Source organism: Mixophyes fleayi, chromosome 6, assembly GCF_038048845.1.
Source record: "Mixophyes fleayi isolate aMixFle1 chromosome 6, aMixFle1.hap1, whole genome shotgun sequence".
NCBI classification, from domain to species: Eukaryota; Metazoa; Chordata; class Amphibia; order Anura; family Limnodynastidae; genus Mixophyes; species Mixophyes fleayi.
In genome coordinates this window covers 84,083,357-84,099,126 of record NC_134407.1, presented here as the reverse complement: position 1 = coordinate 84,099,126, position 15,770 = coordinate 84,083,357, and the positions used below count along the sequence as shown (strand labels likewise).

Sequence of the window (15,770 nt, the reverse complement as noted above, 5' to 3'; positions counted from 1 at the left end):
GATGTAAGGTGGAATATACAAACCCCGATAAGGGAGAATAAAAGGAGTTCCAGTTTGTTGAGGACGGTGTGTGGCAGATGCCACAAGGGCACCAGAAATGTGCCCCTTCAGGGGAATAAAACCCCAAGTTAATAAAAGCACCTGTTTGCTGCAGCAGGAGGATCCCCACCTTCAGGGGTGCCCAAGGAAGAGACAACAGTGTGAAGGGGGGCATGGTAACACAATGATCAGTCTTAACAAGAGAGGGAGGAAGGGTCCCCCCAATCAAAGGTCCCAAAAAGAAACAGGGAATTTGGGGGAGAAATTCCCTGCAGAGAGGCATTGATGAAGGGAGAGAAACCATTGGAGGGGTGAGTGCATGGCTGCTGCCATGGGAGTAAATTGTAGCTTAAAAGGAGGACGGAGAGCCCCAATAACATGTGCTTGATGGGAGTGCCACGGGAAGCTGAGTGAATTTCTCTGTGAAAAGAATCTTCATATGTGAATATCCATCATGTGGGGAATGATTTAAGTCTAGAGCAATCCCAAAGCGTTCCCTTAATAATAATGGCCTGCACCAGGAGTAGTATGATGGAAGATCCCTGGATATTTGGGATAACTCTACAACAGCAGTAAGAAAGCCCCCTTGGAAAGTACACCCATACCATGAGGAGGGGAGCTGCATGAAGGCAAAGGTTGTAGAGGGTTCCTAAAGTAGGGGATGGCGTGCACGAGAAGAGCGCAAGAACCTCTGGCCCATACCTGTGTGCCTGTATTCATGATTACTCTGACTGTTCATTGTTTAATAATTTCACCCACAACACCAGGTATGTGAACCACCAGTTTTGTGCTACTTCTGCTAAGTGCTGGAGGAGTTGGTAAGGGAACATTATGCTTATGTGCTGGGGGAGTTGGTGTTAAAGGAACAGCATTTTATTGCAACTGTTATGATCTGTGCCGGAGGAGGAGTTAAAATGAAGTTGTCATGTTTTCAGGGCCTGATTAAGGGTTCAGGACTCCCTAAGCTAATATGTTCATAGCACCGCCTCTGCTTCCACACCAGGCTAAAGGTAAAAACAAACTTGTCCTCAATTTAAAATCCGGGTTTTCGAAACTCAGCTCCACTTGGCTTTTTAAATGGGTTTTTATTAAAATTAAAACTATATAACATAACAGAGGTGAGAACGTGCGCTTCTGAGGTGAAGGGGGGGTCTGTCTCACCTGCACCTGCAGCCATCCTTGTCTCTTCTACTCGCTAATCCTCACGCACCCACCCAAGAATGACTCATTGTCTTCAGCCTTTACTATGGGAATACATAAAGATTAAAAACTTACTTAATTTTTCTTCCAGACTTTCTTTTTAATTTAGAGAACAGCTCTTCTCTTATATTTCAAAATGAATTTTAGTTTATACCTTTTCCTGTCACAATTTTGCACCTACAAAAGTAAGTGACCACGCAACACATGACCAGCGGTGGTATCACACATTCAATGGAAAATATTTCATTTTGCAAGACCATAGATTAAGTTGGGAGACCAAAATAAAAGTCTGCCTCACATAAAATGTAGAACACCCCCCAAAAATATGTCATGCCTTAAAAACTTTTACTAGGTGGTAATGCAGCTTTAAGAAACAGCTGCAGGCATGCAACATGCATCAGGACTTTCTACAATGCAGCCAAGCAGTATGTGTATTTCACATGTGCCTGTTTTTTAATAGCTGACCTGGCAATTATAGCTACAAGTTGTTATATTTTAACCATGTTAATAAATACACTTCATTGTGGTCAGTCTAGATGCTTACAGTGCAAATACATTTTTGCTGCTTCTGTTACTATATGTGCCATGATGATTTCCTTTTCAGTGCGTCTATTTTATCTAGATGTAAATCGCTGATGTGCCAACCTTAGTATGTGCAATGCTGTATATTTCACAATTGCTGAGGGTTTTTGCTGAGTAGCAATCCTGTGACCATTTTCATGCTCAGTAGCAATTCTCTGCAGAGTGTACAGTAGTGTTTGTGTCCAGGTTGATGTATTCTCTTGTAGTTTATATTAGTGTTGTTAAATTATTGTGTTCATGTGAGAGATGCTGTTCGTGAGTAACTTGGCTGTGCTAGACTGTCACACACCTGCTCAGGTAAGCAGTGAGGTCATCTCTCCTGGGCTCTGCACTCCCCCTCCCTCTACAGCCTTCCTGGGAGGATTAATGAAGGGAGGAGTTGTGTGTATGAGAGAGACCGGATCAGTGACAGAGAGACCGTCAGGGATTTGGATGAAGAGAGAGCAACAGGAGCCAGAGATTTGGATAAAGAGAGAGAGAAAGCGCAACTGGATCAAATAGGAGCATATTTCTATTGTAAGAGAGAGCGAGAGAGAGAAACACAGGCAGACGGGCAAACTACAAACTGATTTTTATGATGTCTGGTTTTACATGGCAACAAGAATGAGACCTATAAGGACACTGTGTAAAAAGTGCAAGAAGCAGAGGAACAGAGGATTCAGTTCATAGGCACACAAAGAAAAACGTAAGAAAAATAAATTGCTCCTGGATTAAACAAGGGAGAGAGTGACAGACACCCAGTGACTGAGAGGAGACACTTTCCAAAATGAAGGACCGACTGGAGCAACTGAAGGCGGTGAGTGACAGATCTGCAGTGCCCCGAGTGAGAGTCGGTGACAGACTGCACGTTAGGTTTTGTAACCAGTTTGACAGGTTGTTTCAATGTGACATCCCAGGGTCAGTGTTATAACACCAGTGACAACACACCACGTATACCAACACCCTGCTCAAATAGTCCCAGGCCACAGACTCCACCCCACCACACTATAATGCCACAACAACTACAAACACCACATGTAATTCAAACTCATCACAAGTCCACACTAATTCAGCATGCTTGACAAACATCAGTAAATTTACTAACAGTCAGAAAAACTCAGAGGTCAGTAAATAATTGCAATCTTGTGGACATTATTGTACTGCATATCAAAGTACCAAACTAATGTGTTTGAAACCGTAAGGGTCAAATTTGAAAGTGTCATTTATATTAACTATACAATACAATGTATAGGAAACATTAAAAGTGCAGGTAAATAATTTAGACTGTGTTTCATAAACTGTGTTAGAGGTGCTTAAAAATCATGGGAGGGTTTAAATGAAAATTGCAGAGCATGGAAGGTTATTTTGCACAAACATTTAAAACACATGAAAATATGTGTTAAAGTATGCTAATGTTCATACATTTTCATGTAAAGCCTTGGTACGTGTATGTGAGCCTAGCCTTACACACAGCAAGCTGATCTCTACTAACACATTAATCTAAAAGAGTGGTTCTGAATCTGGTAAAGGGATATTCCACCAGTGATCATGTGACATAATTACATGAAAACCTTATGTCTCTGCAGTTCCTGATTAGTCCAGAACAAATGGTCAATACCCTTAATTTGGGATGTCTATGTATAATTTTTAGTCTTCCTGCAACCTGTTGTGAACCCAATATTTTTTAAACAAATTTAATGGCAGAATAATGTTTACAATTTGAAATGGAGTCTTCCTTCTCTGCTGTATAATTTTGCAGAGAATTAGAGTGTAACAAAGGCATCGGAAGCATATAATAAACTGTTTAATGGTCCGTGGTATTAAATAGCAGAAAAATGCAATTTCACATAGCAACTGACATCAGTTTCTGCTGCAATCACATGCTAAATCCTTGTGTGTGTTGATTACATCATATTCATAATTTTTTCCATGCATAGTTGATTGTTTCCTGTAATTTGTCCTTCACCATAACTGCCAGAAGGCTATTCTACCTGTACTTGGAATGGTATTGCAACAGCATTACTAGAAGGTACTGCCCCATAAAACCTATTTTAAAGAAGATACACAGCTACCAACACAGGAATATAATCTTCAGAGAAATGTAGAAGTTAGGCAAGTTGAGCCAAGCTCTTCAGATACTGTACTATGTCTTGGCACTGCAGCCCCCATTTCTCATATATACTTCCATTGTATTTTATAATTATTCTTTTCTATAAATATTACCTCACAGTCACGAGGATATACAGTATACAGAATAATGGATTTACTGTGCTGTTTACTCAATATTAAAGTATAATTTTAAGGCATAAGCCTTTTAAACAACTTTGCCAATTCCAGTATATGATTCATGAAGATTTAGTAGGGCATGTTTGTACATCAACCCCCCAGCCACATAATGGCTAATTCCCTTATTATGTCAGGAAAATGTAGAATTTGTTATTATTATTGTCATTGATGTGTAAGACACCACCTTGCTGTACGCCGATCAGTGGAGAAATCAGGGATGTGCATAAAACAAAGATGTAGAAGGCAGACAAAATAAATGCAGACATAAAAGCAAAGGATAGGCACGGTCCTGGTCCTGAGAGAGCTTACATTCTAATTTGAAGAGGGCACAGCTAAAACAAGAGGGGGAGCATGGCTCAGAGTGGAGTCTGGGACAGATGTGAGGGTGCACTAGTGTGGATACTATATGTAGAAGTTGGGTAAGTTCTAATAAAGATATGAGTTTTCAGTGATTGTTTAATGAGCTGAAGGCTCTGGGCATGTTTGGGGATTCCTTCAGTGGGTAGTGGCATGGGAGAAGTCTTGTAGGTGGCAGTGAGAGATGGTTATCAGAGACAAGGTGCAGATCAAGTATTTTGATATGAGATTTGAGATGTATGAATATGTACTGTTGTTGATGGCTTTGTAGGTGATGGTGGGAAATTGAGGTTCATTCTAGAGGACATCAGGGGCAAACGCAGGATTTGTAGAGGGGAGTTTTCACACCACGCCACCAGTGGGCGTGACCAGCATGCATGGGGGCGTGGCTATAATTTTAGACAGTACTTGGCTGCTCTCCAACTCTTCCTATCCCCATAATATACATGGGCAATGCTGCATGAACTACTGTTAGGTGCACGCAGCTCTCCCTTTTCAAGCAGAGCTGTGTGAAGCGGAAGCAGGGTCCAGCCTCCTCAATTGTACAGTGCCCCAGGCTTGGAGGGGGGTTTCCAGGCACTAGGAAAGCTCCCTCGGTTTGCCTATGGACATGGGAAGCCAGTCAAAGCATTTGCTGATGAGTAGTGGCGAGAAGATAAGTCTTGCCTTGCCATTTAAATGGTCTGAAGTAGGGATAGATGGGTGAGGCGAATGCCACATAACAAGGCTGTAGTAGTCGAGATGGGAGATGAGACTGGAGTAGCATAAGAAAAGGCCATATTCTGACAATATTTTGAAGGAGACGGTGACAGGACTGGGCGAAAGACTGGATGTGAGGAATAAAGCAAAAGGCAGAGTCAAGTGTGACCCCAAGGCAGTGGGTGTGTTATTGACATTGAGGGAGATTTGAGGGGAGGTGGTGTCTCTAGGAGAATGGAAGATAAGTTCTATTTTGGACATGTTGAGCTTTAGGTAGTGATCGGACATCCATGTGGAGATAGCAAAGAGACAGTTGGTTACATTAGATACTACAGAAAGGGAATGGTCACAGGAGGACAGTTAGATTTGGGTATTGTCCATGTAGAGGTGGTACTATTTCACCAAGAGAAGAGGTGTACAGTGAGAAAATGAGAGGGCTGGGAACAGAGCCTAATTGGACCCTAAAAGATATTAGGCGCGTGATTGTGTCAAAGGTAGAGACACTAAAGGAGTAGTTTGATTAGTAAGCCACCAAAGAACTGTGTCATGAAGGCTGATAGAGTAAAGGATATGCAGGCGAAGAACGTGATCAACAGTGTTAAATGCAGCAGAGAGATCCAGGAGGATGAGTATGGATCAGTGGCCCTTAGACCTTGCTGTAAGTAGATCATTGATCACTTTTGTTATTGCAGTCTCTGGAATATTGGGGTGGAAGACTAATTGCAGAGAGTCGAGAAAGTGTAATAGACGGTAGAACTCAAGTCGCTCAAATAGTTTGGAAGCAAAATGCAAAATATTGGAGAGAATTAGAGGTAGTTGAAGAACGATGCTGAATGGAGAGATGGTTCTTTAGCATTGGTGAGATGAGTGTGTGTTTAAGGAAGGATGAAAATGTGCCAGTGGAGGGAGACAGGTTGAAGAGATGAGCCAGAGTTGGGCATGGAGGGGAAGTTGGGTTGGAATAAGGTTGTCCTTGGTTACTGGAGAGAATGAACTATGGTTGGATTATTATTATTATTACTTGTTGCCAACAAAATAAAATACTTGTCCACACATGGAGAGTTTGCTGTCATAGCTGACTGTTAATACACAAACGTGGATTATTACAGCTACATATGTATATATACAGACAAATATGGGTGTAACTAGAGCTTAAAGTTTTGTAAGCTTGCGGGCAGGGCCTACTTACCTCTCTGTCTGTATTACACAGTATTGTTTTATTACTGTGTTTGTTCCCAATATTAAAGTGCTACAGAATTTGCTAAATAATGTTGATGATGATAGAGCTTAAAGTGTACCATTACAAAAGGTCTGCGTTCAGTCTGCCCCAGTTCTGCTCCATTACTACAAGTTAATAAAATAATTTATAGCCAGGCTGAGACGACCTTAGAAGGAAAAGTTATCTGCTTAGCGGCTCCTCCTCTGACCATGCCCCTTGATGGATGGTCGTGAACAGAAGCTGCACACAGGAAGATATGGAGGAAAGAGTGGGAATGCACCACTCTTTCTTCCATATTTACTTACTATATTAAGTTCATTTCTCCAACTTTCATAGTTGCCAACTATACTTTATATTACGAATTAGCTTTTAATATTTGTCCTTAGAAATGTATGTCCCTGGCAATGTCACTATATTTAATAGTGGCCATCTGTAAAGTGCTATAATTCCTGTTTTTCTGCAAAGGGAATGTATTTGTCACTATATTGTCTTAATCTCTGGATTTTATATTCGGTACTTAAAAAAGAGCATTATTTAAACTTAAAATTCATACATTTGTTTTACAATACCATGGTAAACAGAGAAGCTTTTTACCCAGAAATAGCCGGAACAGCTTGATAATGAGTAAATAGTCCCTTCCACCTTAGGCGTTTCCTTGTTTACAATAACTGAATAGGGTGTTTAGTGGTTTCTATGTAATTCCATCCTGTTAAGTGACGTGCCAATACAAGTAGGTGGGAAAATAGAAAATTGACGTTATGGGCCTGTAGGGTCGGCTAAAGGTCTAGCAGCACCGTGTGTGAGAATTGTTGGTGTGCGCCCCCCCCCCCCCCCCCAGCTAAGTTTAGAAATTATACTTTTATTATTAACTGGAAAAAAAAAATGAAGGAAAAAAAAATATTTCACAAAAGAAACACAAAGAAATACCAGGGCCTCTCAAGGATGTAATTCAAATAAATGTAATTTATTAAAAAAATGTATAGCACTGTTCCCCTTCCTTCATTGCACTGTTTCCCCTCCTCCATCGCACTCCTTTTCTGGAGCGGCACCTCACTTACTGCGACAGGACATGATGATGACATCACGCCTGACAGGCAGTGAGAAGGAGGGAGCAGGGCGCCGGAGCACAAGGCACCCCATGAATGCAGGAGGGGGAGCGAGGCAACTTGAGCTGCACCTGCGTGCCGACCCATGGCCTAGGAGCTGAATAACTGTGCGTTGCACCCCCTAGGTCTTTGCATCCTACATGGCTGCAGGTGCCGACTGTGCCTTGAGCTGGCACTGCATACAGTCACCCAGAGAGAGAGCTTTATCACCCGGCAATTTTGCTTACTTGGGAGAAAATCCCTTACCAGCCATTTATAACTCTCCTGCATCCCCATCATAATGGTATTTTTTTTTTTTTTTTATTTATCGCTACCTAGATCCAGCTCTGAACTAGACTGCACACCATCTCTCCCTCCTCCCAGACTACCATGGAAATAATTTTGCAGGACTACAGACCTACATTTCCATGCAGCTCTCGTGTCCCTTTCTTACACTGTACAACATTTTAGTACTAAATTCCTTTATAATATGCTACACAACATATATCACTTTACAGTGTTAGAGAGGCAGAAGTACTGCAAGTAAACACTGGTTTATATTCTGTAAAATCTGTTCCCGTGCAGGCTGCACACTATTCACAATTCCAGGCCAGGCACAAATAAACATCATAACCTTAGTCAGGGAAGCTATGTGTCCCTCTATCCTGCAACCACATCAAATTAGCACTCATAATAAAAACACAACACCAAGCAGTGGAGAGAATATGGCCACAGCCCTTTTATTTATCAAAATCCATCATAGCCTTAAGGGGAGGGGCATACTTGGCAACCAAAAACCAAACACTAATGGGGGAATCCAATTAGCCACAAAGCGTGACATGACCATTCCAGATATTTTTTTTACAGTAATATCCGCTCACTTTGCCCCATAGAGGTGCAAGGAAAAAATTAGCAGATTTTTGTACAGCAGCAAGGGTAAAAATGCACAGATCATCGCAGCTAATTGAATCTGCCCCTAAGGATCACATGTGCTGGGTCCATCATAAGTTTAACTGACCATCTTACCTTCTATCCCACTGACAGACATCAATAATTACCCACTCCGTGGTCCGTTAACCCTTCAGGATCGCTGCCCAGCCAGTTCCCAGACTTTGCCCAAAAAAATACAGTTCAGTTCTGTCCTTTTCCAGTGAAACCTATAAGCCCCTTACCGAAAGGCTGTAATATTCTCTACTTATTAACATATATCTCCAGTCTTTGTCATCATTATCAATTTTTTTTAAACCATATCATTTTTTATTTTTGTTTTCATAAATCCACAAAACATTGCACTATATAAAACATTAGTACAGTTTGACAAACTTTTTATTTTACGTCACCTCTCCCTATCTTCTCAATGGGGGGCAGGGTTGGGTTACCTCCTGTATGTTCTGCTGGAAGAAGGGGGGAGTGAGTGCCTTCTGAGTTTATATATCACTTCAGCACTGGACATGACAAAGCTCATCCCCTTCTCTTTCCTTTCTTCACCTAACCTTCATATGTTGGGCTACCTATACACTTAACTCTCTTGGAATCCTCTTCCCCTGATCACAGAGAGGCAGTAAGATGCATATCGGGCTCTCTGGTGCAGTCTTCTATCGAGTAGGGCTCTCTGGTGCAGTCTTCTACCGCCATCAAGCTTTGCTTTGATGGCAGGTAGGGATGGTCATAAATGAGTGGGGGGAAAGCCATAGATCATTTTTAATGTGCGCACCTCTTTGACGTTTCTGTTTGATGGTTCAAAGTTGGATGGCCAGCATTACATCACAACATAATTCTGGCGGCTGCGTTCTGATTCCGTGGCAGTGGAAAAAGGCAGATGTGCCTGAATGAAAATAAATTAGCCTCAGATATATGTAAAAAAAAACATTTTTCTAAAGTTATTGCTTCCATGCAAATGCTCTACGATGTTTCTTGACAAAAGAATTGTTCTCAAAATGTGAACGCCTTTTGCTCTCCGTTCATACCTCTGTATCAGATACTTTACGCAAAGTATGATGTTTTTTTTGTGTACATACTGTCGAAGTCAGCAAATTGGATAAAGTCATTTCAATTAAAATCGAGCAAACTTGGTTGTCTTTGTCTGAAAAGATGCGTACGGTACGCTACAATGTACAAGGGCACGCTACGGTGTAAAAGGGCTTACGCATCTGCTACACGTGGCAGCGATAGTAATTGGTCTGTTACCATACATTCGCACAAACACGCATACTTATAAAATAGTGCACATTAATGGTAGTTGCAACACATAGTCAGTTATGTCGAAATATAGTAGTATTTATGTGTTATATTAAAGTTACATGCATATTAGTAAAATATACGGAACAGGTTGAAGGAATCATATCTTGAGTGGTATCATAATAAACCTCTTTACCTTTCCTACTGTTTGGTTCACTCTGCGAAGGAATCGCAGAGTGCATACGCAAGTTATGAATGATAGGAAATTATGAACTACTTAAGACTAAGGAATCTTGGCGGGAAGAGCAGAGCATACCCCCTGGAGAGATGACCCCCTCCTTTGGATTCCTTAGGATCAACTAGCCAATGATTGACAACCCCTTGGACCTTCCTGAAACCTGGACCAATAGAAGCAAGCTATATCATCTTCATTGTATTACTGTATTTCTGTGTGCATATAAGCAGCAGCTTCACATCTAGTGTTCAAACATCTTGTCCCCAGACTTTAGGATTGAATGACTGCACACTGGATCCAGAGCGCCTGCGATAAGTAACGGCTGTATTTATTATCACTTCGCTTGAACATATTATTCTACTATTTGCGAATAAATCTTTGTGTGTTGGAAACCCAAATCGAGGTTCGACAATCGTTATTGGTTAGCGACAATACGCACTTAACAATACTGCCTTGCCATAACTGGTGTGCATTAATAATATTATTATTGTATGTACTATTTGGTGACTATTGGCCCAGATTAGTCTTCTAATGAAGTTTATAGATTTTAGTGCAATGTATTTTTCCATGATATTCAGTGTAGATCAAGTTTTGATATCTTACCGTTTGTATTCTATTCTACCTTTTCCCTATTTTCTTTTTTTATATTCTCTCATTTTCTGTTTTTCTATGCCTCTTCTAACACATCTAAACACAATGCACTTTTCTGTTACAGCTAGCGGCTATTGTCATAAACTTGCATATCTAGGAACAGAGTTTTTCGCCTATAGCAAACGCCTTTCCTGTAGAGCTTGACACACTTACAGGTACTCGAACTGACAGTCAATGCTATAACCGGCAGAGAGGCTAAGTATATACATAGGGCAACCAATCACTCAGCAAGCGGCACAGCAGAGGGAAATCGGCCTCAGAGGCTGTTTAATTAATTAATGTTATTGTGCATGCGCCCGGCTGCCTCTTGTGCCAGGACGCGCTATTTTAGACACAGAGCGTCCCAGCCGTTGTTTTGACGATGGCTGGGATGAAAAGGAAGTGACGTCCCGGTTGTCATAGTGACGGCCGTGACAGCCCACATGAAGATAATGAGTCACGACGGCTGAGGATATTGCTGTGGCTCGTAACGTTGTCATAGCTACATGTACATACTTCAGATTTTTTCTTATACTGATTATCATAAAACACAGTTTATTATTAGGCTTTATATTCTAGGATTCTGATAGATACCTAATCTGTTTACAACAATTCTGCCTAATGGTAAATTTATATATTACATGTAATTCTAAGTGAGCTAAATGGTGAAATCTTGCCTGAAATTGTAGCTTTGAAATACAAAACTCTCTGTCCTTTTGATTCATACTTGGCTACTTTCCTGGAATGTTCGTGAGACTCCCGAATTACTCCTGGAAGAGCAAGATTCCCTCCCGGTTCCCAAAATCGTCACTATTGAAGTAGGTGGAGGCGGGGCTTGATGATGCATTGTGCGTCGTCATAGCCCCACTGCTGCGAATCTCTAAAGCAAATGGGGGTGCAATGATGGAATGATTTCACCAAACCTCTACCCCAACCCTGCACTTGCCACCTTAGGTTTTGAATGTTGCCAAGTATGTGTTGAAAATCCAGGAAACCCTGATGAGGTTAGCAGAACCTTGAGGATTTGTCCAAACTTGAATGCTAAAAAAAATCCATTAGTATGCAGATGATTTGACAAATCACCATTTATTCTGCGTAGTATAAACACCACAAAGCACTAAAATGTATAATTGGATCATTACGCCTCTCTACCTTGTTGTTTACTTTGTTAGGTGGGGTTTGCTGACATGACCACACTATGACCCCCGTGTATTTTGCGCATGTAAACCCCATGATAAATTATATTTGTGTCTGGTTTTCCAGACATTCCTGGAGAGTAGACCACTATGACATGGGTAATGGTACTAATGACAAGTAGAGAACAAAATTGTGCTTTGCACCTCTCAGTGCGTTTAAACATATTCACTAGTTGAAATCATAGTGTATTATCTGGGTATTTACACACCTAATATGATGTGTGTTGAAAAAGAAAAATAAACCGGTTGTGATCAAAATCAATTGCTGGTGAGTGTTTTTTTAAAATATACTAGTTCTGATTGCAATGAATTGCTTGTGTATTTCTATACCTAGAAAGTTAATAGCACTAATGACAAGTACAGAAAACGATTGAATTTGCGGCAGTCAGTGTGTTGCAGCGAGGGCCCAAACAGTGTAAAGAAAGATTAGTCAGGCTGGTAATCCTGCAGTGTTGTTTACATCCCTGTGCTGCAAATGCAGTATGTGCAGTGGTCCGTGCTACATTGAAGGCATCCACAGATGTTTTCCCCTAGTACAATCTATGAAGAATTAGTGTTTTAGGAGCTGCAAGGTCTTTTAATAAGGCTATGCACTATGAATTGCCTGACTCTCCAGTGGACATTATGGATTCTGTAGATTTTTGCCAAATCAATGCCAGTCTGATAATTAATTTACCAACAGCTACTATTTAAATTGTATTGCATTTCACAATGGAATGAATTGATTTGCACATCTCCACTGTCTTTGTACCCAGTTTATTCAGAAGACCTTTACAATCTACTTTGGGATGCAATAACTCTGCATATACATCAGCCTGACCCATTCCTGATATTCGTCCATTTCCGTATTTGCCACTGACTTTTTGCCTGAATAAAAAAAACTGGGCTTAATTTCAAATTCTTAACCATGTCACATGATTTGATTTTTTCCCTAAGAACAGTGACTCGGACAGCATGTAACTATGTCACATAAAGGTAACACGCTGAACCTCACAAAGGGAGCTTGTGTATATATACCTTGCTTGCAAGACGCTAATCATCGGTGTATTGGTTGACCTCTGACTTTTAAATTGATTTCTGTCATTTGAACTTGGATGACTGATTAGACCAGCTGCATGAATGATAAACGCTGGATCATACAGGGCTGATTATGTTGCCCTCCTCACTTGTTGAGTAAATACTACAATTCTGTATACCTAGGTTCAGTAATCTCTATCGGCCGTTTACACAGATGCCATTGGAGCCGAAAGCAAGCCAAATTAAAATTGGTTCTCTGCAAAATCTTTCATTTAACTCTGTCATTTAACTAAAAGTTTAGTTTATTATTTGGGCTTAGGAGGTGGAGAAGCTTAAAGTTGATGTTAAATGTGTTTCCACCGGTATAGATTGAATAAAAAATTTGACATCCCACCTTCAAGAATAGTTGAAGCAGCGTCCTGTGGGGGAGGAATGGTGGCGAGATGGGATTTATATGGATAGCAGAGGCCAGTGGTGAGCGTTACTATTTTACTAACAGGCAAACACATGGCTAATTTTTAACTTTGGATGGAGAACCCCTTTAATTTATTCCAGGATCTCTGAAGAGAGCTATAAATGGATAAAATAGGAGAAATGTGTCCCAGTTAAAATGATTCATGTTGCAAACCATGAATGTACAGTGAGAGTCGACCATCCTGATTTCCACCTTGCTACATCAAATAGAATCTGATTGTTTCTGATCGAATTCTGAAAGTTTAGCATAAGTGAAAGTGTTGGCAGACATAGGGACAGATTTATCAATGGGCAAGAAGCCCAATTGCTGATGAAAGCGGTAGATTTTGCCAATGGAGCTTTGTATTTCCTATACATCAAAGGGTCATCACCAGCGATAAGTAAGCCAACTTATGCATGCACACATCTGCAAAGACTAGCACTGCTAAGTCGTGGTAAACACATACTGCTCTGTCCAGTATCGCTCAACTGCCCCAGCGATATTGTTTTTGTTAAATTGCAGAGATAATTGACTTATTTATTGCTGTGATAATAAGTGATATTGCCACGATCAGGGCTCTATTGATAAATATGCCTTCAAATCTGCATGCCTGCGTTAGTTATAAGATTATCAGCCCATTTGCTAACAGTTTTGTACTTGCGTAGCAATGCATACCAAATGAAGGAAATTTAAATAATAAATATTCCTATAATTTTTTTGCATTATACAGACATTGGGAGACAGGAGAAAGTGTCTGATATACTGTATACCTTCTTGACATACCATAAAAATGAGAGCATAATATACAAAATTCAGACCTTCAACCGCCTACAAAATCCTCTGCTTCTGAACTTCCCACTTATTCTCCTGTTGCTGCAACCTGAGCTGAATTTATTTAATAAGCAAAACTCTTAAGATTCAAATTGAAAAAAAATGCACAGAAAATGCAAGAAGATAAGGCAGTCTGGACCTGCTCCACTCTGTAGTCTTACATGTTATATGGGTCTATGCAGTTGTTTCTTACTTTTTTTTGTTAGAATTATTAAAAAAGGGCAGGAAATGTAAAAAAACTCCCAATATGTTGCCTCTAAAGGCAGAAAATATGCCTCTGTGTAATGCTGTAAGCACATAGTAGTGTTCACTGTTGTCTTGTCCAGTTGCAGGGTACACAAGGCAGTCCTCATTCTCCATGCTTGTATTAAAGCATTTGTTAACAGAGAATAAAAAATAGAACGAAACAAAACCACCTGGACGTTTCCTTACATTGTTAGTATAAAATAGTTTAATTATGGTTACAGGTTAAATATTTAACTCAAGTCTTGGCCCCTGTTAAGACAACATATCCTTAGGGATGTGCACTGGGACAAAGTACTAATAACTGCTAAAAGTAAGAGAAGAAATGCCCAGAATGAGCATTCTGACAGTCAGTAATGATTAATAATATATGTATTATTGTCATAAATTACAATACAAACCACAAGAAATCCAATTAGTGTTTTTCGTTGAAATGCAATAATGGTCAAAATACTGTCTACACTAGCAAGCCAAGCTAATATGCATTATAATCATTTGGATAAACCTAAAACAATATCATATTATATGTTAGAAGAATTGAAGATTTGCTGTTAAAGCTTCTAAAGCCTGTTGCTATATTAGTATTCAGCTATTAAAGCATTGCTGGGTCTCAAATCCACTTGACCAACGACAGGAATGAAAAGAAGAACACGCTTGATGTGGCCCTGTGTATGATGTCATTGCGGGTCATGTGTAGACAACATGCGTTTAAAGCCCAATCCAGATGCTTTATCATGGGTTATCCTTTATCACTGTATTTTGACACTGAGTGGGTGAGACATTGATCGACTCATTATTTTTACAAGTGTGCTGATATATTTAGGGCCCACAATCTAAGCTAAAGTTATAAATTCCTATAGGTTTTATTGTGGTTATAATGTAATTTGTGATATCTATAAATCTATTATTAATAAATAGTAAATATCAGAGTGCATGTTCTGGGTATACCGTCTACTGCCATTCCTGGTATTTCTCATACTCTCCCAGAATTTCTGGGAGGACTCTTGAAAGAGTAGGCACCCTTATGGATCCCGGTGGAAGTGGGTTTAATGATGCGATTTGTAGGATCTACCGGAGGGAGTAAAAGTTGGCAAGTATTTCTTCTCTTACTTTTGGAAGATCTATTAATTTTACTCTTTGTTGTGTGTTAAAGCAAATTAAAATATGTAAGGAGAAGGGGAGGTGGGTAAAGAAAACTGTTCTAGCTGCTAGCAGGGCAGTGACTCACAACGGTGGTAGTCCTATTTCATATGACAGGTTAACTGTTGGGATTTTCACTGTCTGAATATACTATTCAGCCCACTCACAAAGCCCGTTAGTTACCTGGCAGGTGGGATAGATTGCTGAATAAGGGTGGCAGTGCGTATTGAGGAATGCCTTAAATCACAAATTATTTACAGGCTAGTGTTACCTCCAGATCTATTACATGATTGTGTCAAGTGGTCCTGTTAGTTGGGGATGTGGTGTTCAACCTCCAGCATAATGACATCATTGAACTGCGTTCCATCATGACACAGGATATGACAATGTCAGTGTTCAT

At 40.3% G+C, this 15,770-nt stretch overlaps 1 protein-coding gene across 7 annotated transcripts in view; it reads left to right on the top strand.

Annotated features, from left to right (window-relative positions):
* The first annotated feature begins 2,001 nt into the window (after positions 1-2,001).
* Positions 2,002-15,770, top strand: part of STX3 (syntaxin 3) — a 38,583-nt gene continuing 24,814 nt past the window's right edge. For 3 of the 7 annotated variants that reach the window (XR_012693392.1, XM_075216975.1, XM_075216976.1), the window contains exon 1: positions 2,005-2,617. Coding sequence is in view for 6 of the 7 variants with exons in the window: in XM_075216975.1 (XP_075073076.1) it covers positions 2,588-2,617 (30 nt within the window). In the remaining variant the exon portion in view is untranslated. Of the gene's footprint in view, positions 2,618-15,770 lie in introns of all 7 variants that reach the window. The other 4 variants (XM_075216980.1, XM_075216979.1, XM_075216977.1 and 1 more) reach the window with 4 other exon arrangements.